Source organism: Danio aesculapii, chromosome 7 (assembly GCF_903798145.1).
Source record: "Danio aesculapii chromosome 7, fDanAes4.1, whole genome shotgun sequence".
In the NCBI taxonomy this organism is placed as follows: Eukaryota; Metazoa; Chordata; class Actinopteri; order Cypriniformes; family Danionidae; genus Danio; species Danio aesculapii.
The window spans coordinates 11418618-11444708 of NC_079441.1; the positions used below are offsets into that span (position 1 = coordinate 11418618).

General features: G+C 37.1%; 1 protein-coding gene across 1 annotated transcript in view; it reads left to right on the plus strand.

Moving 5' to 3' along the window:
• The first annotated feature begins 2692 nt into the window (after positions 1-2692).
• plekho2 (pleckstrin homology domain containing, family O member 2) overlaps positions 2693-26091 on the plus strand; it is a 35412-nt gene continuing 12013 nt past the window's right edge. The window contains exons 1-3 of the mRNA XM_056461040.1: positions 2693-3012; positions 16924-17073; positions 17802-17924. Coding sequence (XP_056317015.1) covers positions 3004-3012; positions 16924-17073; positions 17802-17924 — 282 coding nt within the window. The 5' untranslated portion in view covers positions 2693-3003. The remainder of the gene's footprint in view (positions 3013-16923; positions 17074-17801; positions 17925-26091) is intronic.

Sequence of the window (26091 nt, forward strand, 5' to 3'; positions counted from 1 at the left end):
AATGAAACCTGAAATAAAATCAGTTTATCGGTTCATGATATAGCTATAATTATTACAGTATTATTTATGTAGCATGCATGATGTAAACACTGTAAAATATTGTACTACACTATAATAGTTCAAAAACACTTAGCCTATCGATTAGTTTAATATAATTTTGTGGTATAAAAATCCCTTGACTCGACCACCTTTTAGTTAATTTCAAGAAGGAAAACTAACAAAACAAATATATAAATATTACAAATACGATACCTCATTTCAAGCATCTAACAGTCGAGCTGTTAGAGGCGCCAAAATGAAACCTGAAGTATAAAAAACGTTTATCGGTTCATTATGTAGTTATTACAGCATTATGTAGCAATCATGATGTAAACACTATAAAGTAGGCCTATTATACTACACTATGGTTTAAAAACACGTAGCCTATTTGATATCAGGTAGGCTACTAGTATTTTGTAGTACTCAAAAATCGCTTGACTCAGTACCTTTTAGTTAATTTCAAGAAGGAAAGCTAACAAAACAAATACATAAATATTACAAATAGGCTACCTCATAATACTTGTTTCAAGCGTCTAACAATCAAGTTGTTAGAGGCGCCAGAATGATTCCTGAAGTATAAAAACTGTTTAGCAGTTTATGATAGTTATTAAAGTATTATTTATGTAGCATTCTAAATGTGAACATAAAATAGCCCTATTATATTACACTACAATGGTTCAAAACACTAAAGCCTATTTACTGCTATTATTTTGTGGTCCTCAAAAATCTCTTGACTCTGCACCTTTTAGTTATTTTCAAGAAGGAAAGCTAACAAAACAAATACATAAATATCACAAATAGACTACCTCATAATACTTGTTTCAGGCGTCTAACAATCGAGTTGTTAGAGGCGCCAAAATGAAGTATGAAAACCGTTTATCGGTTTGATATAGTTATTAAAGTATTATTCATGTAGCATTCATTATGTAAACACTGTAAAGTAGGCCTATTATAATAATTACCCAATATGGTTCAAAAACACAAGTTAGTATTTTGTTGTTAGAGGTGCCAAAATGTAACATGAATTATAAAAAAAAAATTATCAGTTCATGATATAGTTATTACAGTATTACTTATGCAGCAATCATGATGTAAACACTATAAAGTAGGCCTATTATATTAAATAGCCAATATGGTTCAGAAACACTATATTAGTCTATTTATTATCAGTTAGGCTACTACACTGTAAAACCCAACAGTAAACTTTATCAAGTGAAATGAGTATAGCTAACTCAAAATTTACGGAAAGTTAATTCTACTAGAGTTTTGAACTCAGTGTTCAACTTAAATGGAGTAAGTTCACAGTACTCATATAGATTAGTTTTTGAACTTAAATGGTTTGTTGCAATCGGTTTCCGCAAATGGTTTGAGTAACCTTAACTTTTTGGGTTTTACAGTGAAGTACTTTGTGGTGCTCAAAAATCGCTTGACTCAAGCACCTTGTAATTTCAAGAAGGAAAGCAAAAAAAAAAAAAAAACATAAATATTACAAATAATATATCTCAGCAAATACCTGTTTCAAACGTCCAACATTCGAGTTGTTAGAGGCACCAAAATGAAACCTGAAATATAAATACATTTATTGGTTCATGATATATTTATTACAGCATTATGTAACATTCATAATGTAAACACTATGAAAAAGGCCTATTATACACTCTTTATAATGGCTCAGAAACTCTAAAGCCTATTTACTAGTATACTCAAACATCACTCGACCTTTTACTTCATTTCAAGAAGGAAAACTTACAAAACAAATACGTAAATATTAGCCTTTGTGGTTGCCTACCTACTCAAAAATCATTTGACTCAACCACCTTTTAATTTCAAGAAGGAAAACTAACAAAACAAATGCATAAATATTACAAATAATATACCTAAGAAAATACCTGTTTCAAACGTCTGACAGTCGAGTTGTTAAAGGCGCCAAAATGAAACCTGAAGTATAAACACCGTTTGGTTTATGATATACATTTTTTATGTAGCATTCATAGTGTAACCACTGTAAATTAACCCTATTATACACTATAATGTTTCAAAAACACTATTTACTACTAGTATTTTGTTAGGCTACTTAAATCACTTAAGTCGACCACCATTTAGTTCATTTCAAGAAGGAAAGCTAACAAAACAAATACATAAATATTACAGATAATATACCTTGGAAAACACCTGTTTCAAACGTCTAACAGTCGAGTTGTTAAAGGCGCCAACATGAAACCTGAAGTATAAACACCGTTTGGTTTATGATATATATTTTTTATGTAGCCTTCATAGTGTGACCACTGTAAAGTAACCCTATTATACACTATAATGTTTTAAAAACACTATTTACTACTAGTATTTTGTTAGGCTACTCAAATCACTTAAGTCGACCACCTTTTAGTTCATTTCAAGAAGAAAAGCTAACAAAACAAATACATAAATATAATAAATAGGCTACCTCTGATAATACTTGATTCAAACGTCTAACAGTCAAGATGTTAGAGGCGCCAAAATGAAACCTGAAATACAAATTCCATTCAAATCATAATTCCCCGTAAAGTCACTTCAGACCTCGCACACTACATTTTTTGTGTGAGAGAGCGAAAGTTTATAGACGGAATTCCTGGCGTTTCGAGGCTGTCTAGATAGTCATCACACTGCGCTTTGAGACGCGGCCCTGGTGTCTCTTTTTGGCACAAGCAGAGGCTTTTGGGGACTTACCGGAAACCAAACTTTTTTTTTCAAGCCTCAAACTTGTAGCTGCTGCTGAAGTCGAAAGAGGAAAAAGAGCAACAGAGTCCCGTTACATTTCACCCTCGTTGTACGCAGTTCCTTGTTTTTCTTCTTCTTCTTCTTCTTCATCGTCATGTTGAATGTGGGAAAGTTGAGACGAAGAGCGATCAAGAGTTTTAACCCGAGATAAAGTCCTGCGTCGAGCGTTTTTTCTCCTGCGCATAACGGGATCTTTGTTTTTATAACATGGATGATGTGAGTATTTCGTCCTTTTTTCATATACTGCAGAACTGTCACATGATAGCTGAGGGACATTATGCAAAACAATCCTTCAAAGCTCGTTGCGTGCTTCAGCAAAACTCACTTGTCTTCAACTTTGACTCAGTTCAGTGCTGATTCTGTTATTCAAGACGCGATAGGAAAGTGTTGGTGTGTATTGTAATGGTGGAGATCGCCTCATTTGTTTATTTGAAGCGTGTTTCTGCGCTGACACTCATCATGAAGACATCTAATAGAGTCAGTTATTTAGGAAGATTTAATAGTGTGTTCATCAGATCGAGATGATGTTGCTTTAGATCCGTACCAGGAAGTGAAGCACTTTAGCAGCATCCAACGCCCCTCTCTAGTTAACAGTCTCCGGTTCTGAAACATCTATCTGTCTGTCTGTCATTATTATTTTCTGTCTGTCATTCTATCATTCCTTTTCTGTCTGTCTGTCTATCTGTCTGTCATTCTTGTTCTATCTGTCTGTCTACCATTCTTTAAATATCTGTCATTCTTTTTCTATTACTGTTCTGTCACTTTTCTGCCTGTCTATCATTTTTGTCTATCCTTCTTTATCTGTCTGTCATTATTTTCTGTCTGTCATTCTTTCTATCCGTCATTTTTGTCTGTCTATCATTTTTGTTTATTCTTTATTTATCTCTGTCATTCTTGTCTATCTGTCAGTTATTCTTTTTCTATCCGTCTGTCAGTCATTTTTTTCTCTGTCTGTCTGTCTGTCTGTCTGTCTGTCTGTCTGTCATTCTTTTCTGTCTGTCTGTCATTCTTTTCTGTCAGTCATTTTTTCTGTCTGTCTGTCTGTCTGTCTGTCATTCTTTTTGTCTGTCTGTCTTTCTTTTTTTGTCTGTTTGTCTGTCTGTCATTGTTTTTTGTCTATCATTCTTTTCTGTCTGTCTGTCTGTCAGTCATTTTTTCTGTCTGTCTGTCATTTTTGTCTGTCTGTATGTCATTTTTTGTCAGTCTGTCTGTCTGTCTGTCATTTTTGTCTGTCTGTATGTCATTTTTTGTCTGTCTGTCTGTCTGTCTGTCTGTCATTCTTTTGTCTGTCTGTCTGTCTGTCTGTCTGTCATTTTTGTCTGTCTGTCTGTATGTCATTTTTTGTCTGTCTGTCATTCTTTTGTCTGTCTGTCTGTCTGTCTGTCATTGTTTTCTGTGAGTAATTTTGTCTGTCTGTCTGTGATTCTTTTCTGTCTGTCTGTCATTCTTTTTTGTCTGTCAGTCATTTTTTGTCTGTTTGTCTGTCATTCTTTGTCTGTCTGTCTGTCTGTCAGTCATTCTTTTCTGTCTGTCTGTCATTCTTTTCTGTCAGTCATTTTTTCTGTCTGTCTGTCTGTCTGTCATTCTTTTTGTCTGTCTGTCTTTCTTTTTTTGTCTGTTTGTCTGTCTGTCATTGTTTTCTGTCTATCATTCTTTTCTGTCTGTCTGTCTGTCTGTCAGTCATTTTTTCTGTCTGTCTGTCTGTCATTTTTGTCTGTCTGTATGTCATTTTTTTGTCAGTCTGTCTGTCTGTCTGTCATTTTTGTCTGTCTGTCTGTCTGTCTGTCTGTCTGTCTGTCTGTCATTCTTCTGTCTGTCTGTCTGTCTGTCTGTCATTTTTGTCTGTCTGTCTGTATGTCATTTTTTGTCTGTCTGTCTGTCTGTCTGTCTGTCATTCTTTTGTCTGTCTGTCTGGCTGTCATTGTTTTCTGTGAGTAATTTTGTCTGTCTGTCTGTGATTCTTTTCTGTCTGTCTGTCATTCTTTTTTGTCTGTCAGTCATTTTTTGTCTGTTTGTCTGTCTGTCATTCTTTGTCTGTCTGTTTGTCTGTCTGTCTGTCTGTCTGTCATTCTTTTCTGTCTGTCTGTCTGTCTGTCTGTCTGTCTGTCTGTCTGTCTGTCTGTCTGTCATTCTTTTCTGTCTGTCTGTCTGTCTGTCATTCTTTTTTGTCTGTCAGTCATTTTTTTTGTCTGTCTGTCTGTCTGTCATTGTTTTTTGTCTGTCTGTCTGCCAGTCATTCTTTTTTTGTCTGTCTGTCTGTCTGTCTGTCTTTCTGTCTGTCTGTCTGTCTGTCATTCTTTGTCTTTCTGTGTCAATCATTCTTTTTTGTCTGTCTGTTGGTCTGTCATTCTTTTCTCTCTGTCTGTCTTTCTGTGTCAACCATTATTTTTTGTCTGTCCGTCAGTCATTGATTTTTTTGTCTGTTGGTCTGTCTTTCATTCTTTTCTGTCTGTGTATGTCATTGTTTTCTGTCTGTCAGTCATTCTTTTTTGTCTGTTTGTCTCTCTGTCTGTCATTCATTTCTCTGTCTGTTGTTCTTTTTGTCTGTCTGTCAAGCATTCTATTTCTGTCTGTCTGTCATTGTTTTCTGTCTGTCTGTTAGTCATTCTTTTTTGTCTGTTCGTTTGTCATTCATTTGTCTATCATTCTTTATCTGTCTAACAGTCATATTATTTATTCTATAGATAGATAATATCTATCTATCTATCTATCTATCTATCTATCTATCTATCTATCTATCTATCTATCTATCTATCTATCTATCTATCTATCTATCTATCTATCTATCTATCTATCTATCTATCTATCTATCTATCTATCTATCTATCTATCTATCTATCTATCTATCTATCTATCTATCTATCTATCTATCCAGCCATCCAAAGTGAAACAACCTGGATATCTGCAAAAACAGATCATCATACTGTGTGAAGAAGTAGTTTCAGGAAGTGCTCTGTGAAATGAGGAAGTGCTGGTCAGTGCTGCTGGAAGGCAGAGCCGAAACCACTTTATTAATATATACTGTAAACACAGACACGCAGCCACTGGAATCTGTATTTAGCTTCAATAAGATGCCATCGCCTTTATCACAGTTATCATAATTTAATAAAAGATTAAATGTGAATGGCGGCAGATGTTTGTGTGGAGGAATCCATCTGATTGGTATTTTGCGTACATCACGGCCAATTTGATGCCATATTTATCTGAACACAACGACAGCATGGAAAAACATACTCTATTAAATGTGACGTTAAGACAAAGAGCAGCTGTTGTGGTCACAAGAGATTTCAGGGTGTTGTGTGGAGCTGCATGAGTGGTTTATATACTTCAGAGCGCAGTTAGAAACTTTCACGCTTCACTTTTTTATATATATAGAGCATTTTGAGGGATGTAAACAACAACAATGGTCCCTACGTATTTCCTGCTTCACATTTTTAATTTCTAGACCTTCCAAGAATCCAAAAAGAGCCACATGTTAATAAATAATGCTATGAAAGCTGTTTTAACATTAGGTTATTGAATTGCCTCTTGTTACAGTTATGAAATAGTTTGATAACAAGCAGGAAATGTTAATTGGCCAATGACATCATTGAAATGGTCTATAATGAAGATCAGCTAGTGTTTGTATCTGAATGAAGTTCTGCTGCCTTCTTTTTCAGCCTGTGATAGAAATGTAAAAGCTGCAGCAGTAAAGAAGCTTTCGTCTATTATTTTCAGTCATTTAGCTTGTCACCATTAGCGTAATGTCTGTTATTTTAATGCATATTTTTAGTCAGGAACCGCCCACTGTTAGGTTAAGCAGCCAACTAAAACCAAGTTTATATGTGCTAACACACACATACAGTTGAAGTCAGAATTATTAGCTTTTTAGCAAAATTATTAATTATTTTCTTTTTTTTTTTTAATATTTCCTAAATGATGTTTAACAGAGCAAGGAATTTTTCACAGTATTTCCTATAATATTTTTTCTTCTGGAGAAAGTCTTGTTTTATTTCGGCTAGAATAAAAGCAGTTTTACTTTTTAAAAGCCATTTTAAGGTCAAAATTATTAGCCCACTTAAGCAATACTGTTTTTCCGATCTACAAAACAAACCACTGTTACACAATGACTTGCCTAATTACCCTAACTTGACTAATTAATCTAGTTAAGCCTTTAAATCTCACTTTAAGCTGAATACTAGTATCTTGAAAAATATGTAGTCAAACATTATGTACTGTCATCATGGCAAAGATAAAATAAATCAGTTATTAGAAATGAGTTATTAAAACTATTATGTTTAGAAATGTGTGGAAAAAAACATATCTTCGTTAAACAGAAATTGGGGAATCAAACATACAGGGGGGCTAATAATTCTGATTTCAACTGTATGTGTATATATATTTTTTGTTTTATGAAGCGTGCTATTTTTATTTTATTTTTGTTCTATTTTGATTCTCATTCAATTTGCTATGATTTTATTCGAATTACGAAATAATTTTTTAAAATTTCTTTATTAAAATGCCTTAAAATCTGCATCATTTGACAAAACAGTGAACAATTTTAATATATAGCTAACATTCAACATTCATTAATTTATTTTTAGTGAATATGAAAATTATTTGAAAATTAGCCAACGTTGGGCCAATTAAGTACATAAATAGTATACAATAATAATAAACCGTAGAGCAGTGATGATTAAAATTCTGCATTTTTATTTTTACTTTTTTTTGCAAATAATACAGATAACTGACAAAATACAGGACATTAACATCAGCAAACAACAGCATGTTCATTTATATACATATTAAGTGCATGCATATATATATATATATATATATATATATATATATATATATATATATATATATATATATATATATATATATATATATATATATATATATATATATATATATATATATATATATATATATATATATATATATATATATATATATCATGGCAAAGACCAAATAAATCAGTGAATAGAAATGAGTTATTAAAACTATTATGTTTAGAAATGTGATGAAAAAAAAATCTTCATTAAACATTAAACAGAAATTGGGGAAAATAAACAGGGGCTAATAATTCAGGGGGGCTAATAATTCTGTATCAATTCTGTATCTATATAAATATAATATAATAAAATATAATATAATTTCGAACAGGAATAGGGGTGCAATCTGTGCATTACAATAATCCATTTATTTACTTTCCTTGGGGATGACATAATGATGGGGTATTAATTTTTAGCTGTGTAAGGCTTAAATAAAAATAGTGTTTTCTGAAGAAGATAAGAGCTTGATCTAAGGTTTACGAGAACTGAAAGGCTACAGTGCTTCACCTTTTCTCCATGAATTTCCAACTAAAAACTGGACAAAAGGTGGATTGGATTAAATTTCATCTATTTGCCATCTAATTACAAAATAAAATTAAAGTTGGAGGTACTTTGACGAATTTCTGACAGAATTATATTACTTGAATTTTTTACATATATATATATATATTTGGTTAGCATATTATTATGCATGGTATATAAAAAATCTTTCCAAGACCACTGTGTATGCAATGTTTATTTTGCAACGTTAAAATCTGAATGTACAGTTATCCTTAGAGAAGTATATTAAACCAGACGTTTTTCAGTGTTTGTGCAAAGTCTATCAGGCGGTGTGTAATGGGCTGTGGGTGGTCTGCATTCAGCGACAAGGAGTTTAGTGTCTTTCTCAAGACTGCAGTGTACAAAACTAATGCCTATGCATTTCCATATAGGGCTCAAACCAGCAATAATACACTTTTTAGAGTTTAAACCACATACAACCAGCAAAAACAGTATGTAGGTCTGTCATGATATCTATTTTTTATTGTACAAAATATTGCTCCAAAATATATTGCGATTTAAACAATATTATTGTCTTTTTAAGACCATATACTGTATGCCACTCATTATATAATGCCGGAATGACAATATAATATCAGCACAATGCAAGTACACTCTTCCAAAGAACATATCAGATTTTATTCTTAAGATTATTTCATGTAATTATAGTCATGTTAACAGTTTAATAATTAGACATTGAAATCAGAATGTGAAAGTGCATATCCTAAATAAATAATATTAAATGTTAAGAAAAAAAGTGCAAGGTAATAAGTAACAGAGACTGCGATATCAGATCTATTTTCAGTTGTCAGACACTCACATGAAAATATACTATAGTAATTTATAATAAATACTATAGTGTTTTTTTAACCGCAGTGACACCTCCAATAGAGATAGAGATGTTGCACAATCAGCTAAAATGTTGCTAGATTTTTTTCACCAATTTTGTCACCAAAATTGCTTGAGGTCATGTCCATGTGTTGTGCGATGAGTCGATGTATTGAGTATTGTGGCAGGCCTAACACTCGTGCATTCAATTGGATTCACTCATTGTTAGGATTCGACCAGCTTCTGTACTCTTTTGTTGAAATGATTCGTTTAGCGAGAATACGTAATTCCTGTTAAAGGGTAACGTTAGCTACTGTTTCCTCTTTTAACTTCTCTGATTTCCATTTATGTTTCATACTTCCCCGATTGAGATTTGAAGAGTATTCGATTTAAATAAGCCTCAACAATTAGCAGCTAACAATAAATGATTGATAAACAAAGGTTAATATTAATAAATACTTCAACAAATGTGTTACGGTAAACACAATATATTAATGCCCTAAATAAAGTGTTAGCACAAATAGTCGCACAACAATCTTGCAATAAAAACAAAATATTTGTAGTATTTGTAACCAAATAATAAAAAAAGAAAAACAGTTTAAATGTTTTTAATGTCTTTTTCTTTTTTTTTTTTTTTGTAAATAATTTATTTAAGTGATTAAAAATTGATAGTTAAAGTTGTAATAATATTTCAAATTTTCCAGGTTTTACAAATATATACTTTAAATTAGTGGTCCTCAACCACCAGGCCGTGGACCGGTACCGGTCCGTGGATCAATTGGTACCGGGAAAATCCTTAATTATTTCCATTTAATTTATTATCTAAGTCTGACCAATCTTTTATTTTGAAAAGTCTTTTATTTTGAAAAATGACCGTATTCTCTTGCTTACATCTTGGTCACTTGAGCGCTCAAATTGAACCCACAAGCAGCAAAATGATTAAGAATCAGACATCTTTGGAAAGTTTCTTTACTAAGGGGAAAAGGCCCAGTGAAGGACCTGCGATCTGCCATGGAATAGATTCGCAACCCATTTGTCAACAAATCAGGTGAATCCCGCGTGTCTGTGCAACTGCTGGAGATTGCAAATGACTGCTGCTTTTAGGGGCTCTTCGCATCATGTTTTTTCCAGAGTTTGCGCAAGTTCGTTATTTCCAATGGAAGTGCGCTTCTTGTGCATGCAAGTGATGTGACGCGCTGGCGTCTACCAGACGCAAATGGTTGAATAAATTGCCGGGATCCAAATATGCTCTATATTATAGACAAAATCTTTTTTCTATGTCTTACTCTCAGAAAGTTCACCTTAGCCTCACCAGCGAAGTTTTGAGATCGACCTGAGCTCAATCTCCCCTCGCCCTGCGAAAGGGAGGGAGCCCTGGGGCCGAGAATCTCTTAGAGCTCAGGGCTCTCTCTCGGGACAGCATGCCAAACAAGCTATGTATAAATCATGAGCTACGTTTGAATTCTTGAAACTACCTTAAAAGAAGATTCATATAAAGTTATTCTGTTATTATATCTATTATTATTCTGTATTATTTTTTTCTTTTTCTGTGTTTTTATACGTATTACTGGTATTAATGGTCATAAAAACCCAAAGATCTCTGACATTTTCATGCAGTTCCACTATTAATGCACGTTTCTGGTTCATTCACTGAGCCACCTGCTGAAGCTCATACTGTATGTTTAATCACCTTCGCAGCACACACACACACATGTGTGAAATGTACACAGTGTTAATGAGCTGAACAAACCTCAAACACCAGTATGAGCGAAACCGATGCTTCTGCACACACTGCTAATGAAACCTCTTGCTTTCTTAAATAACTCACTGAGAGTTCCTGTTCGATTAAAGCAAAGGTTAACCCACGCTGGGCCTCATTTCCTGCTGCATTATGCATGTTAAATTTCTGTAGAAACTCAAGTGTTTTCACAATTCTGGAATTTCTAACTTCGTTACGATGCCTTAAAAATGTATACCATTTCCTAGAGGAAAAGGGGAATATTGCCACAGTATTATTTAAAATTGCAATAAAAATCCAAGCATGTCTTAATTTATTCATTTGCCAAAGTTAAAAACTCAAGCCTGGCTCAGTGTCAGAGGGATAGTTTATAAGGGACACAAAATTTCCTCAGTTTACTCTCACTCAAGTGGTTAGGGTTAGTATAAGGCTTATAGCGCCACTTGCTGTTAAAAACTAGCCTAGAGCACCATCTGCTGTTAGAAACTAGCCTAGAGCACCGTCTGCTGTTAGAAACTAGCCTAGAGCGCCATCTGCTGTTAGAAACTAGCCTAGAGCGCCATCTGCTGTTAGAAACTAGCCTAGAGCACCATCTGCTGTTAAAAACTAGCCTAAAGCACCATCTGCTGTTAGAAACTAGCCTAGAGCACCATCTGCTGTTAGAAACTAGCCTAGAGCACCGTCTGCTGTTAGAAACGAGCCTAGAGTGCCATCTGCTGTTAGAAACTAGCCTAGAGCACCATCTGCTGTTAGATACTAGCCTAGAGCACCGTCTGCTGTTAGAAACGAGCCTAGAGCGCCCTCTGCTGTTAGAAAGCAGCCTAGAGCAGTGTTTCCCAACCCTGTTCCTGGAGGCACACCAACAGTACATATTTTGTATGTCTCCCTTATCTGACCCATTCGTGTCAGGTTTTGTGGTCTTTTCTAATGTTCTGCTGAGTTGATTCAGGTGTGTTTGATTAGGGAGAGTTTGAAAATGTGTACTGTTGGTGTGTTTTCAGGAACAGGGTTGGGAAACACTGGCCTAGAGCACCGTCTGCTGTTAAAAACTAGCCTAGAGCGCCCTCTGCTGTTGGAAACTAGCCTACAGCGCCGTCTGCTGTTAGAAACTAGCCTACAGCGCCGTCTGCTGTTAGAAACTAGCCTAGAGCGCCGTCTGCTGTTAGAAAGTAGCCTAGAGCACCGTCTGCTGTTAAAAACTAGCCTAGAGCACCATCTGCTGTTAGAAAGTAGCCTAGAGCACCGTCTGCTGTTAAAAACTAGCCTAGAGCGCCGTCTGCTGTTAGAAAGTAGCCTAGAGCGCCGTCTGCTGTTAGAAAGTAGCCTAGAGCGCCGTCTGCTGTTAGAAAGTACCCTAGAGCACCGTCTGCTGCTAAAAACTAGCCTAGAGCGCCATCTGCTGTTAGAAACAGCCTAGAGTGCTGTTTGCTGTTACAAAATTAGCCTTGAGTGCCAACTTCTGTTAAAAAGCATCAACTGCCTAAAAACTAGCCTAAAACAGCACCTGCTGTTAAAAACTAGCCTAGATGGCCATCAGTTGTTAAAAACTATGAGCTGCCTGCTGTTAGAAACTAGCCTAGAATGCCATATACTATAAAAAAACTAGCCTAAAGCGTCATTTACTGTAAAAACTAGCCTAGAGCATTGTCTGTCGTTAGAAACTAGCCTAGACCATCGTCTGTTGTTAAAAGCTAGCCTAGAGCATCGTCTGTTGTTAAAAGCTAGCCTAGAGCATCGTCTGTTGTTAAAAGCTAGCCTAGAGCATCGTCTGTTGTTAAAAGCTAGCCTAGAGCATCGTCTGTTGTTAAAAGCTAGCCTAGAGCATCGTCTGTTGTTAAAAGCTAGCCTAGAGCATCGTCTGTTGTTAAAAGCTAGCCTAGAGCATCTTCTGTTGTTAAAAGCTAGCCTAGAGCATTGTCTGTTGTTAAAAGCTAGCCTAGAGCATCGTCTGTTGTTAAAAGCTAGCCTAGAACATCGTCTATTGTTAAAAGCTAGCCTAGAGCATCGTCTGTTGTTAAAAGCTAGCATAGAGCATCGTCTGTTGTTAAAAGCTAGCCTAGAGCATCGTCTGTTGTTAAAAGCTAGCCTAGAGCATCGTCTATTGTTAAAAGCTAGCCTAGAGCATCTTCTGTTGTTAAAAGCTAGCCTAGAGCATCGTCTGTTGTTAAAAGCTAGCCTAGAGCATCGTCTATTGTGAAAAGCTAGCCTAGAGCATCGTCTGTTGTTAAAAGCTAGCATAGAGCATCGTCTGTTGTTAAAAGCTAGCCTAGAGCATCGTCTATTGTTAAAAGCTAGCATAGAGCATCGTCTGTTGTTAAAAGCTAGCATAGAGCATCGTCGGTTCTTAAAAGCTAGCATAGAGCACCGGCTGCTGTAAAAAACTAGCCTAGAGCCCCGTCTGCTGTTAGAAACTAGCCAAGAGCGCCATCTACTGTTAAAAACCAGCCTATAGCACCATGTTTAAAAACTAACCTAGAATGCCAGCTGCTGTTAAAAATGACACTAGAGCACCATCTATAGAGTGCAGTCTCCTGTTAAAAACTAACCTGTGCCATCTGCTGTTCAAATATTTAAGCTAAGAATCAATACCAGAGACAGTTCTGATGCATTCAAAAATCTAAGAATTGATCCATGAATCACAATACATGGATTTATTATCCCAGCCCTAACATTTAGCAATTACTACTCAAATAACTAAACAAAAGGCATCCCATGACAGGCGTGTTTGGAAAGCCTACGTATTTTCACTCTGACTCTCTGTGAGGAAATAGCTCAGGATGTCTCTTTAGAGCTGTTTTTCCACTTTCACTGTGTGCTAGAGAAAGCGCAGCTGTCCGGCGGAGGAAAACGCAGAGAATAACAACATTAGGAGCAGCACCGTGACTTTCAAACACAAGCCAACATGGGCGACGACGGGTCAGTCGTGCCCTCGCAGTGTCTGAGCCCAGCTTGAGGCACCGCTTTGTTTCTCTCCTTCTGTTTGTGTGTAAACTGGAGCAGAGCACAGCGTTACAACACTCTCACTGGACAGAGACACAGAGAGAGAGAGAGAGAGAGAGAGAGAGAGAGACTTTGGGTGGGATGGAAAAATCTATATTATTTAGAGTTGAGCCAATTTGGACCTCCAAAGCAGAGAGTCAGACTAGTGTACACTATTTTGATAAGCATCGATACTGAAATATTCAGAAGAAAAAAAAAATACAGTATGGCTTCAATGAATTAGCAAAATATGTCAAATGATAATGTTAAAATATACAGCTTTAAGCAATGGTCTGAAGTGAAAGTAACATCAAAAGGAAATTTCACCTAAAAATTAATTTGATGAATGATTGATTTCCTCATTTGATCCTATTTTCTCACAATCGAGTGGTTGTAAACTGTGAACTTAATGAATTTCTTTCTTCTGTTGAATGCAAAACAAGACACGGTGGGTAAGGAAAGTATTCAGACCCCCTTTAAAGACCCCCTTTAAATTTGTCACGCTGTTAAATTGCAGCCTATATTTGCTAAAATCATTTAAGTTAATTTTGTCCTTATTTTTATCATTCATTTGTTTTTTATTAATTTTTGTTACAAAACTTCCATGAACATTACAGGAAATGAATTTTTATATCATTACAAAATAGACTTTCCTAACCCTACACCCCCCTCCTCCTCCCCACCCAAAAAGTTAAAAATAAATAAATAAATAAATAATATATAAAAATAAAAAAATAATATAATATATACAAATACAGAAAAATAAAGTAAAACTACAGATTACAGAATATCCTTCACAAATGTAAATCAAAATTAAATAAACAAATTGGAATCCAAATAACAGTCATTTTTACATACCATTCCACTTTATCTATTTACAAATTGCATAAAATGGGACAATTTTGTGCTTATTAATGTACACACAGCACCTCATATTGACAAAACACAGAAGTGTTGACATTTTTGCAGATTTATTAAGAAAGAAAACTGAAGTATCACATGGTCCTAAGTATTCAGACCCGTTTCTCAGTATTTTGTAGAAGCTCCCTTTAGATCTAATAGAGCCATGAGACTATTGAGAAAGATGCAACAATTTTTTCCACCTAGATTTGGGGATCCTCTGCCATTCCTCCTTGCAGGTCCTCTCCAGTTATGACCATGTGGTATTTTGGTTTTTCTTTTTTATTAAATCTGCAAAAATGTCAACAATTCTGTGTTTTTCTGTCAAAATGGGGTGCTGTATGAATTTTAATGAGGACTAAAAATTAACTTAAATGATTTTAGCAAGGAGCTGAGCTGGACCTACTCTCACCTATGGTTATGAGCTTTGGGTCATGACCGAAAGGACAAGATCTCAGATACAAGCGGCCGAAATGAATTTCTTTCGCAGGGTGGCAGGGCGCACTCTTATAGATAGGGTGAGGAGCTTTGTCACCTGGGAGGAGCTCAGAGTTTTGCCGTTGCTCCTCCACATCAAGAGAAGTCAGCTGAGGTGGCTCGGGCATCTGTTTCAGATGCCTCCTGGACGCCTACCTAGGGGGGTGTTCCAGGCATGTCCCACCGGAAGGAGGCCTCGGGGAAGACCCAGGACAAGCTGGAAGGACTATGTCTGTCAGCTGGCCTGGGAACGCCTCGGGATCCTCCCGGAGGAGCTGGAGGAAGTGTCTGGGGCGAGGGAAGTCTGGGGTTCTTTCATAAGACTGCTGCCCCCGCAACCCGGCCCTGGAAAAGCAGTTGAAAAGAATGAGTGAATGAATAAATGATTTTAGCAAATGGCTGCAGTATAACAAAGAGTGAAAAATTGAGGGGGGTCTGAGTACTTTCCATACCCACTATATTCTGAAGAACAGAGTACAGTGTTTGGACTCTCAGTAGAGATTCTTAAACCACACTGAACTGAGCTGAACTGAACTTACACATTGAAAACTGAACTGACACAGATTCAATTTACTATGATCTTCTATGTGAAGAATCTACATTACAAGCTACATTGTAAAAGCACCATACAAATAAAGATGAATTGAATTGAATTAAACAGTGCGGAAATAAACTGTCATAGCCAAGTCAATAGCTACATTTCCATCCACCTATTTTTAAGTGCATTTTGGATATGCGCATACAAAAATTGGTTGATGGAAACTCCAAGATGTGCATCAATTTTGAAAATTTTAAAAACGTATTTTTTATTCGATAAGAAAAGATGTCCATAAAATGCGATGGAAACACTTTTACAGAAAAAATTCCAGTATGCGCATTAAAAAGGTCACGTGATTTTGTTATAAGAGATCATGTGATGATAAAAATGTGAGTGAAAGGATAAACCAGCAGGCTGAGCACACTGTAAAGCATTCCAAAACGCCTTGATCATTTCAATATTAGTGCTGTTATATTATTAATAAATTGTTAAGAGCATCTGTGCTCCACATCTCACATCGTCAAACCCCATCACGTGTTTATTGCGTGTCGGCATTGTCTTTTGAGGTGGAATTAATTTATTAAATAAAGTAAAGATTCACGCAGCTTCTCCTACCGCAGCATATTCCATTTTTACTGTAGATATTTGGCGCCAGATAATCAGGAAGTGACGATTTTGTTCACCTTGACACGTTGGATGGAAACGCAGCTTTATTCACACTTTTATGCAATATTCTAGTTTTGCGTATAAAGTTAATTCGCATTTTTGGATGGAAACATAGCTAGTGGCTGGTTTTTTATTTGACAACATTCTCCAGTATGTCTTCCTTTGTGTTCAACAGAAGAAAAAAAAACTCAAACTGGTGTTAAACAAGTGGATGATGAGTAAATGAGTTGAATTTTTAGGTTAAGTGTTAACTTTTTTAACCATAATAGTGCAACCTTCATAGTTCAATAAAGGTTGGAGCTTTGTTTAAATCCCTTACTCTAAATGATAGTATCTCTAGCCTTTGCAAACTTCAGTATTAAGTGCTAAATAATAAGTTCTGATAAGATCTTTGTCTAAACAACATGAGGCAGATGTGGAAATAAGGTGTCATCTTACATTTTTTTTATTAAATTTAAATAAGAAATAAAGGTCGCATGAAATAATCCATATGTGAGCCAAAAATGATAATCTAGCCGCTCCATACTTCATCCTCCCATTTGAGGAATGCTCTTGCTGGACTCGGATCTCAATGCAGGCCAAGGCAAACTCAAGATTCGGTGTCCGCTATGAAACGTTGATTTCTCTTTTCTTCTGCAAACCAGGGTGTGAAAGAGGAACCAGCCAAGCCCAAAGAGGTGAAGAGCGCAGAGAAGGCCGGCTGGTTGAAGAAGTCTTCAGGGAAGTTCTTGAGCAGCTACAAAGACAGATACATTCAGCTGGACCGAACTGTCATCGCCGTCTATGAGAACGAGGTGAGACATCAATGAAAATAATACTCGGTGCTTCCAGAATGTCTCAAAATATGATATGGCTTGAAAAAGAAGCTTCTATTGGGACTGGATTGGGTTGTGGTCATTTTATCATTGCTAAAGCCATTATTTATAGCTGTTTGGCTGACATCAATCATTATGTTGGCTAATAATAATCTGCGTAGTCCCTTGCTGTCAATGTGTTCACAGACAGAACTCTGTTTTTAATATTATAATTGTGATATGGCTTTTTTCCTCCCAGTTGTGGATAAAGTACAGAAACTAAAGCGCTTGAGCAAAAATACAGATCTGGACCTGTCCTGGATTCGTCCTTTTTGAATAGATTGTTTGAATCAGCGAGTCATTAAATGTAGACTCGATCTGAATGGTTCATTTGAATCAGTGAGTCATAACAGTAGACTTGATCTGAGCTTATCATTTGAATCATTGAATCGAGACTCTCCCTGAATTGATCATTTAAATCGTTAACTGCAGACTCTCTCAGAATGGACCATTTGAATCACTGAATCATTAGCTGCAGACTTTCTCTGAATGGGCCATTTGAATCATTGAGTCATTTACTGCAGACTCTAGGGATGGTTCATTTGAAACTAAAGAACCCTGAGGAAACCCACGCGAACAAGGGGAGAACATGCAGTGAAGTCAAAGTAAAAATACAAAAACTACTCTCGATAAGTATAAATGAATCGTTTTTTGTATTTCTCATCCAGGAATTAACAACATGTCTGGAGAAACTGGAACTGGACAACTACGAGACGTGCCACGAGCTGAAGAGTGCATTCAAGAAGAAACACAGACTGGTACTAATACGAAGCCCCAAGAGCGGTAGCAAGGTAATAATGAACATTTCAGCACAGCAGCACGTCAAATCCATCAGTCTGCCATTGCCTTTTGTATGTGATATAAAGAGTGGCTCACATCAGGATGACAATGCAATGCACAGTTGAGGATGGCTGGCCTGCAGTCGTGACGTCATCCGTTCAATATGGCACGCACTAGAAACACACTGGCCCATTGTGCCGAGTCTAATGAATCAGACACGTATCTGAACACACACATGACCAATGATGGGCCGGTTTCTTCTGGGTCACTGCTTTCCGAGCTGCTTTAAAGGCATAGTTCACCCAAAACTGAAAATTCTCAAAATCCCACAAATGTTACTCCTCATATGTAATTGTTCACTGCTGAGTCCCAATTCACATACTCTCTGTCCCAAATAGTATTGCAGACATTCCACCCTGTCGCTTTGATCTTGAGAGTCTCTTGCCACAATGATGTAGGCTATAAATCACACAGGATCACTCCGGTAAAACATAATCACAAATTGGAAATGGAAAGAAACACCATTGAAAGGGGTTTCGTTTTGTCAAGTTTACCTTACTTTCAGCTTAATCGTCCAACATGTTTACAGCAATGTCACGGTGCTTAAAAAATGAACGTTGTGTTGGCCTACTGTATGAAGCAAATAAAACTAAACACAACGTCACATCATTTATTTAGGAAAATTAATAGTGTCTCAACGTCCAAATGAAAGCATCAGTCTTTTTGGCCCATTTCCACTGAGTGGTACGGTACGGTATGGTTCAGTACGCTTTTATGACCGTTTCCACTATCAAAAGGTACCAAAAACTGAACGGTACTGCACCACTTTTTGAGCACAACAAAAGGGTACCAAAAGGCAGAGCGAGACGTGCAGCTAAACGCTATTACAGAGTTTACAGAGATACGTTACTACAAGCAGGAGAATGAAAACAAAGCAAACACCCTTATTAAATACACAGCCGAGACATTACATCGTAATACTATATACATCTAATAATGAGCCATGGTTGACCCAAGCTCAAACAAACCTTGTCATTGTCCTGATGAACAGCCACAAAGCCAAGAAGAACAAAATCTGCCTTGTCCTGTTTTTGTATTACGAGGCCGTAAAAGTGTGAGTGGTTTCACTTTCTCCTGAGAGCTCGTGTGCACTCACCGTGCGTCTACTTTTAAAATAACGAACTTCTTGAGCTGATGATAATAACGTGCGCCTGATTATTATAGTGCTTCTGACATCTCTGACAAACGTGAGATTGAAGCTCTAAGAAACAAAGGAGAAGCCAGAAAAAACAAAGAAGCAAATGATGAACAACCTAACAGATGAACAAACTGCCATGTTTAACTATTACAATGGGCCAGTGTGTTTGTAATGCGTGCCATATTGAACGGCTGACGTCACGACTGCAGGCCAGCCGTCCTCAACTGTGCATTGCATGGTCATCCTGCCATGTTTAACTATTATCATCACCTTTTGGACTATTATGAACTCGGAATGAAGGAATTACTCTCTAATGATGTGTTCACACCAGACGCGGAAGAATCGCCAAGCGCGAGTGATTTACATGTTAAGTTAATGCAAAGTCGCGAATAGACATCATACGGCGTGATACGCGTGAATGACGCAATTCGTGCAAATGAAGCCGCGCGAGTTGAGCGTTTCATGCGATTGTTACGCGAATCACTCGGGTTCGAAAATCTGAATTTCTGTGAACATTCGCGCCACGTTAACCAATTAGGAGCTTGCTCTTGTGGTGGCATAATTATGACGTAGTGCCTGTTGTTGGTGTCCCGAGGAAAAATCCTCCTGCCGACACCAGTTTATCAAACTGGCCTGGCCCAGTCGGAAGCGCCGCTGAAAGCTTCCATCATCCAGGTATAGCTTGTGGAGGAGTTTATGAGCTCACAGAGCTGGGTGCACCTCAGAATAGATCTAGTGGACTCAGACACGGCTCCAAACAAATCAACGCTGTTTTTCGGTCCTCCTAAAGCACATAAACACAGCTACTCTCTCAATAAAATCCATGTTAGCCGTTTAGTAACAAAGCTAGAGTCACCGGACAGAAGCCACGCCCATGATGCGAATCCGCGTCTGTTGTGAATTGAATTTGATGCTCGAATGAAGCGGATTTGATGCACGAATGAAGCGAGTAAACGCAAAATGTTCACACGTCTATTTACGCGTGAATAGCATGATTTATCCGCATCTGGTGGGAACACAGCATAACAGAGCTTACATGTGCTGGTGAAGATTAAAGATACAGATGAGAGGTTTGCACTGACTGTGGGCTATATGTTGCGTGTTGTTTTTGAACCCAAATAAGGACTAAATGTATGCTGTGTGTAGTTTTTCTGTGCTGTGTGTAGTAATTGGTAACATTTGGGAGACTGTAAGGGTCTGTATGTGTTCATAGATGTTGCATTTATTTATATATATATATATATAAAGTCGTTACGTAAATTTTCTAGATATTTACCGTATCACTGTTTGAAAGGGGCAAATACCGGTAAATATCTACAAAATTTACAGAACGACTTTACCGTTAAATTAAAAAACGTTACGGAATTTTTCCGGAAAAGACCATTCACACATCCATTCCAAAATACCGGTAAATTCTGACATAAACCAGAAATGACCTCTTAACGGCTGGGCCTGTATTTGTAAACATTTGACTACATTACAAACTCTGTGGATGGATCAGTATAGTGAACAACTTTGATGAAAACATATAGAGCAACACTTTCGCATGTCGAGATGTAGATGATATGTGTGTGTGCTGGCGCTCACCGGCTGCTTCACATGCACACGCGACTTGTCAAGCAACTGAAGGAAGTATTGCTTGAAGGTAAACAAACAATCGCATCTTATCGATAATTATTTACACCGTTGGCATTAAGATATAAACATATAAACGTTATCTGACTAACTTCTAGCAGTTAAATGTGTCTGGGAAAATATTCAAAGGCTTTTTTTCCATAAACCGCGCAGACGTGAATGCGTCTGAGTGTTCTGATTGGCTAAATCAGACGTCTCACGTCAGCACGTTCTAGACGTGGACGCGCTCTTTCCGGCAATCTTCCTTCTGCGTTCACACAGTGCATTATTCCGGCAATTTACCGGTAATGTTACAACTTCTCTTTCCGGAAAATAGCCGGAACAAATTTACCGGTATTTCCAAAGAGGGCCTGTTCACACATACAGACCATACAGAAAGGTCTGTATGTGTAAAAGGGGCTATTGATCTGCAGTTATAATCAAATCCTGTCCATAGAAAGGTTAGTAATGAACATTTATACACAAGTGTTTGTGTATGAAGCGTCTGTTTTGTGAGAGGTGCTTCTCATATGATATATGAATGACCCTTACAGCTTTATTTTGATATTTCTGTCAACTTTCTGTCATACACCACGCCCACTATTGGTACACTTTTGGCAGTGAAAACGCAACCCTGATAAAGGTGACCTGTACCGTACTGTACCACTCAGTGGAAACGGGCAGTTTAACATGACTGGAAGAAATGTTATTACATAAATAAAAATATACAGTTTGCTAATACACAACTATAAATTGTAAACCCAGAGAAACTGAGAACTTATTTTCAAGTGGTCTCTTAATTTTTTTTTTCCATAGCTGGATCTTTTAAATGTTGTAGGGTTAAAATATTTTAACCGCCAAATAACTCAGGGTTAAAAGATTTTGACCTAGTCATAGTGCGAAAGGAGAGACATCCTTTCACAGGGCTCATCATTTCCTGTCCTACTGTTTATATATTCTCAAGTCTGAGGCAAGATTTCCTGTATAACCAGGCAAATACTTGTGGTGTATCAAAACACCCGCAAACCATCAGTTTTTCACTTTCTTGCTTCAGAAGAAATATGAGTGAGTTACTGATGATAACACATGTTCTGTGCAGAGTTGTTTGAAATGAGGTGTTTGATTAAAAAAATGTAATACAAAAAATTATTACTATTTTTTTATTTTGGGTAGCACTTTAAAATAAGAGGCTACACATCAACTCAATGGTTAGCACAATCATCTCACAGCAAGAAGTTCGCTGGTTCGAGTCCCGGCTGGACCAGTTGGCATTTCTGTGTGGAGTTTGCATGTTCTCCTGTGTCTGCGTGGGTTTCCTCCGGGTGCTTCGGTTTCCCCACAGTCCAAAGATATGTGCTATGGGTGAATTGAGTAAACTAAATTGGCCTTAGTGTATTAGTGTGTGTGAATGAGTGTGTATGGGTGTTTCCCAGTACTGAGTTCCAGCTGTAAAGGCTTGTTAGTTAATGTATTTAACATGAACAAGTAATGATCAATGCATTATTACAGCATTTATTAGTCTTTGTTAAAAATATTTATTCATTTTCTTTTCAGCTTTGTCCCTTTATTAATCTGGGGTCGCCACAGCAGAATAAACCACCAACTTATCCAGCATATGTTTTTTACAAAGCGGATGCCCTTCCAGCTGAAACACCCATACACTTATATTCACACACATACACTATGGACAATTTAGCCTACCCAATTCATCTATAGCGCATGTCTTTGGACTGTGGGGGAAACCGGAGCACCCGGAGGAAACCCACGCAACACGGGGAGAACAATTAATTAATGTTAACAAGCATTAATTTGGCTTTTAATAATGCAGTACTATATTGAACTCATTAATAAATGTTGTGCAATATTGTTCATACATGATGAGCAATCACTACCAGATTACTGTTGTGTTTGCAATAAGTAAAATGCTAAACACATGCGGGCATTTTTTCTTTCTTTGTTTTTACTGATCTAGTCTGCAGTAACGAAAACAGGAGACTGATTAGAAACATACACCAACCAAAAAGTAACTCAGGGTTATACAAATGTGCGTGTGCGTGAATTTGTGTGTGCGTGTGCGCATGTGTGTGTGTGTGTGTGTGTGTGTGTGAGAGAGTATAATATATTTTATATTTTATTAATTATTTTTTCAGATATATTTTATATTATTACATATATTATGTATATAGGAAATAAAAATGTTTTTTCTTACCTTAGTAGATATTGGTTATTGATATATATATATATATATATATATATATATTTAATAAAGCTGCCTATCGTCAAATAAATAATGATTGTTTTTGTTCAGTCCTGGTTTTACCCCACAGAAATGCATTTGAATTCAGAAGATGAAAGCATGTTAATAATAGAAGAGGTGCTAAAGTCATTGTTTATATGAGCTGCATTTTTAATGTATTTTAAATAAATTAATAGACACGTGGAAAAAACATCATGCTACTGACCCAGATACTGTGTTAAAGCCACAATATGTAACCTTTTTCATTTAAATATCCAAAAACCATAATTATAAATGCTCAACCTCATAAGCTACATGCAAGGGAAGGCAATCATTCAAAGCAGAAGTATAAATCTGTCATTAAAGTCGCAATCAAATCCAAATTTACTCTTCTTATATATTTATTTATTTATTTTTAATATAAACAATGTGTATGCAAACTTCATTATTTTGTAAAAATTCACTTGTATTTGTAATCTTTTATCACATATCTTAGCTTTCCCTCCCCTCTTGAAATTACTTTTCTTTACATTAGGTCACATGGAAAGGCTTTAGGGTGGAGCTGTCATTTTGGGCGAAGCTATCAGTCATTTGGAGTGGGTCTATCAGTCATTTGGGGCGGAGCTATCGGTCGTTTACGGGGTCTATCAGTCATTTGGGGTGGAGCTATCAGTCATTTGGGGCGGAGCTATCAGTCATTTACAGTGGGTCTGTCAATCCTTTAGGGTGGAGCTATCAGTCATTTGGGGTGGAGCTATCAGTCATTTGGGGCGGAGCAATTAGTCATTTACGGTGGGTCTATCAATCATCTAGGGTGGAGCTATCAGTCATTTAGGTTTAGTCTTTACTCATTTAGAGTGGGGCTGTCAGTCATTTTGTGCGGAGCTATCAGTTATTTAAGGTGGAGCTATCAGCCATTTAGGGTGGAGCTATCAGTCATTTACGGTGGGTCTATCAGTCATTTAGGGTGGAGGAAATTAGTCATTTGGGGTGGAGCTATCAGCCATTTAGGGTGGAGCTATCAGTCATTTACGGTGGGTCTATCAGTCATTTAGGGTGGCGCTATCAGTCATTTAGGTTGGAGCTATCAGTCATTTGGGGTGGGCCTGTCAGTTATTTAGGGCGGGGCTATCAGTCATTTAGGGTTGAGCTATCAGTCATTTACAGTGGGTCTATCAGTGATTTGGGGTGGAGCTATCAGTCATTTGGGCGGAGTTATCAGTCATTAACTGTGGGTCTATCAGTCATTTAGGGTGGAACTATCAGTCACTTGGGGCAGACCTACCAGTCATTTAGGTTGGGTCTATCAGTCATGTAGGGTGGGTCTATCAGTCATTTAGGTTGGATCTATCAGTCATGTAGGGTGGGTCTATCAGTCATTTGGGGCGGAGCTATCAGTCATCTAGGCTGGGTCTATCAGTCATTTGAGTGGAGCTATCAGCCATTTAGGGTGGAGCTATCAGTCATTTACGGTGGGTCTATCAATCATTTAGGGTGGCGCTATCAGTCATTTAGGGTGGAGCTATCAGTCATTTGGGGTGGGTCTTTCAGTTATTTAGGGCGGGGCTATCAGTCATTAGGGTTGAGCTATCAGTCATTTACAGTGGGTCTATCAGTGATTTGGGGTGGAGCTACCGGGCATTTGGGGCGGAGCCACCAGTCATTTACGCTGGGTCTATCAATCATTTAGGGTGGAGCTATCAGTCACTTGGGGCGGACCTACCAGTCATTTAGGTTTGATCTATCAGTCATGTAGGGTGGGTCTATCAGTCATTTAGGTTGGGTCTATCAGTCATGTAGGGTTGGTCTATCAATCATTTAGGTCGGGGCTATCAGTGCGTGTTTCGTTTCTGCTCTGCCTTCATCCATTGGTAAATATTTTATAATTTTTTTAGCAACACCCATCTTCCAACAATCCTTTTATTCCCAAAGGACAAAATCATGCATCGCCCTCCTTTTTTTTCTGATATCAGAATCGATTTAAGTATATTCAGATCAAATTCAAGTTTATTTGTAAGCGCTATTCACAATAATTGTTGTAAAAGCATCTTCATAAAAGGTGCACATTATTGCATTAAAATCAAAATCAGGAAAGTTAAGGTTATTAGTTACTATAATTTTATTAGTTCCTAATAACTTTAATTAATAACTAGCAACTAATAGCTTTTTACAATTAAAGTTATTATATATAAACATAGTTAAACTGCAGTTATAAAGTATATAGGGATGTCATTGTGTTCAAGGAACTGTATTTGTGTATTAACTGTGTTGTGCTTAACCATTTCAAGTAAATGTACATCACAAAAGAGGAAAAAGGACTATCTTAACTTCCGTTTAATGGCTTTTTTTAAAAAGTTGATGTTAAATGATGACCATCATAACGAAAGTGTATTGCACATGATACGTCTTTCAACACACACACTGTCAACCTGCACCATAAGCTCATGCACGTGACAAAAAGTAGCTTATTCGTCCTCTAAAAATAGGTCAGATTCTGTAGAATATTCCGAATATTGACTGTACACTGAATCCAGAGAGTATTGTAGGTGGAGAGAGGTCTTCAGAAATGCGGAAGATACTTAACAGGAGAAATATGCTTTATTATTAACAGATGACGAGAGCGAAGCGTTGGCCAACTGCAGAGAGCTCAACAGATGTCAAAAGAGAGACTTCTCTAGAAGAGCAAATGTGTATGTGCGTAAATGTGTGTGTGTGTAAAGAGCCGCCAGATCTGCATGTCACTTTTTCCTCTCCTGAATACTGCGAGCAGCCAGCTCAATGAGTCAGACTCCACAGCAGTGTTTTATTTCATAACGAAACCTCACGTACTGTCGTCCTGAGGAGAGCGCAGAGATTCCAGACCCTCCTGCTTCACTTTTTTTTAATTCCTACTTTAGACACACCCTACTCCAAGAACATAAATCTCTTCATTTGTATTTTTTTGCACTTCGAAGGCTCATGCTGTGTCTACAGGATGCTTGACACACTTTATATAAACCTGAAAGTCAGCCGAACAATGGGATATAAAAACAGACATCCTACGGAGAGATTGAGTCCTACTTTCCTGTTTCAATTTGATGATGTGCGATATTTAGAGACGCTTTTTGAACTACAGAAACTGACAATTTGA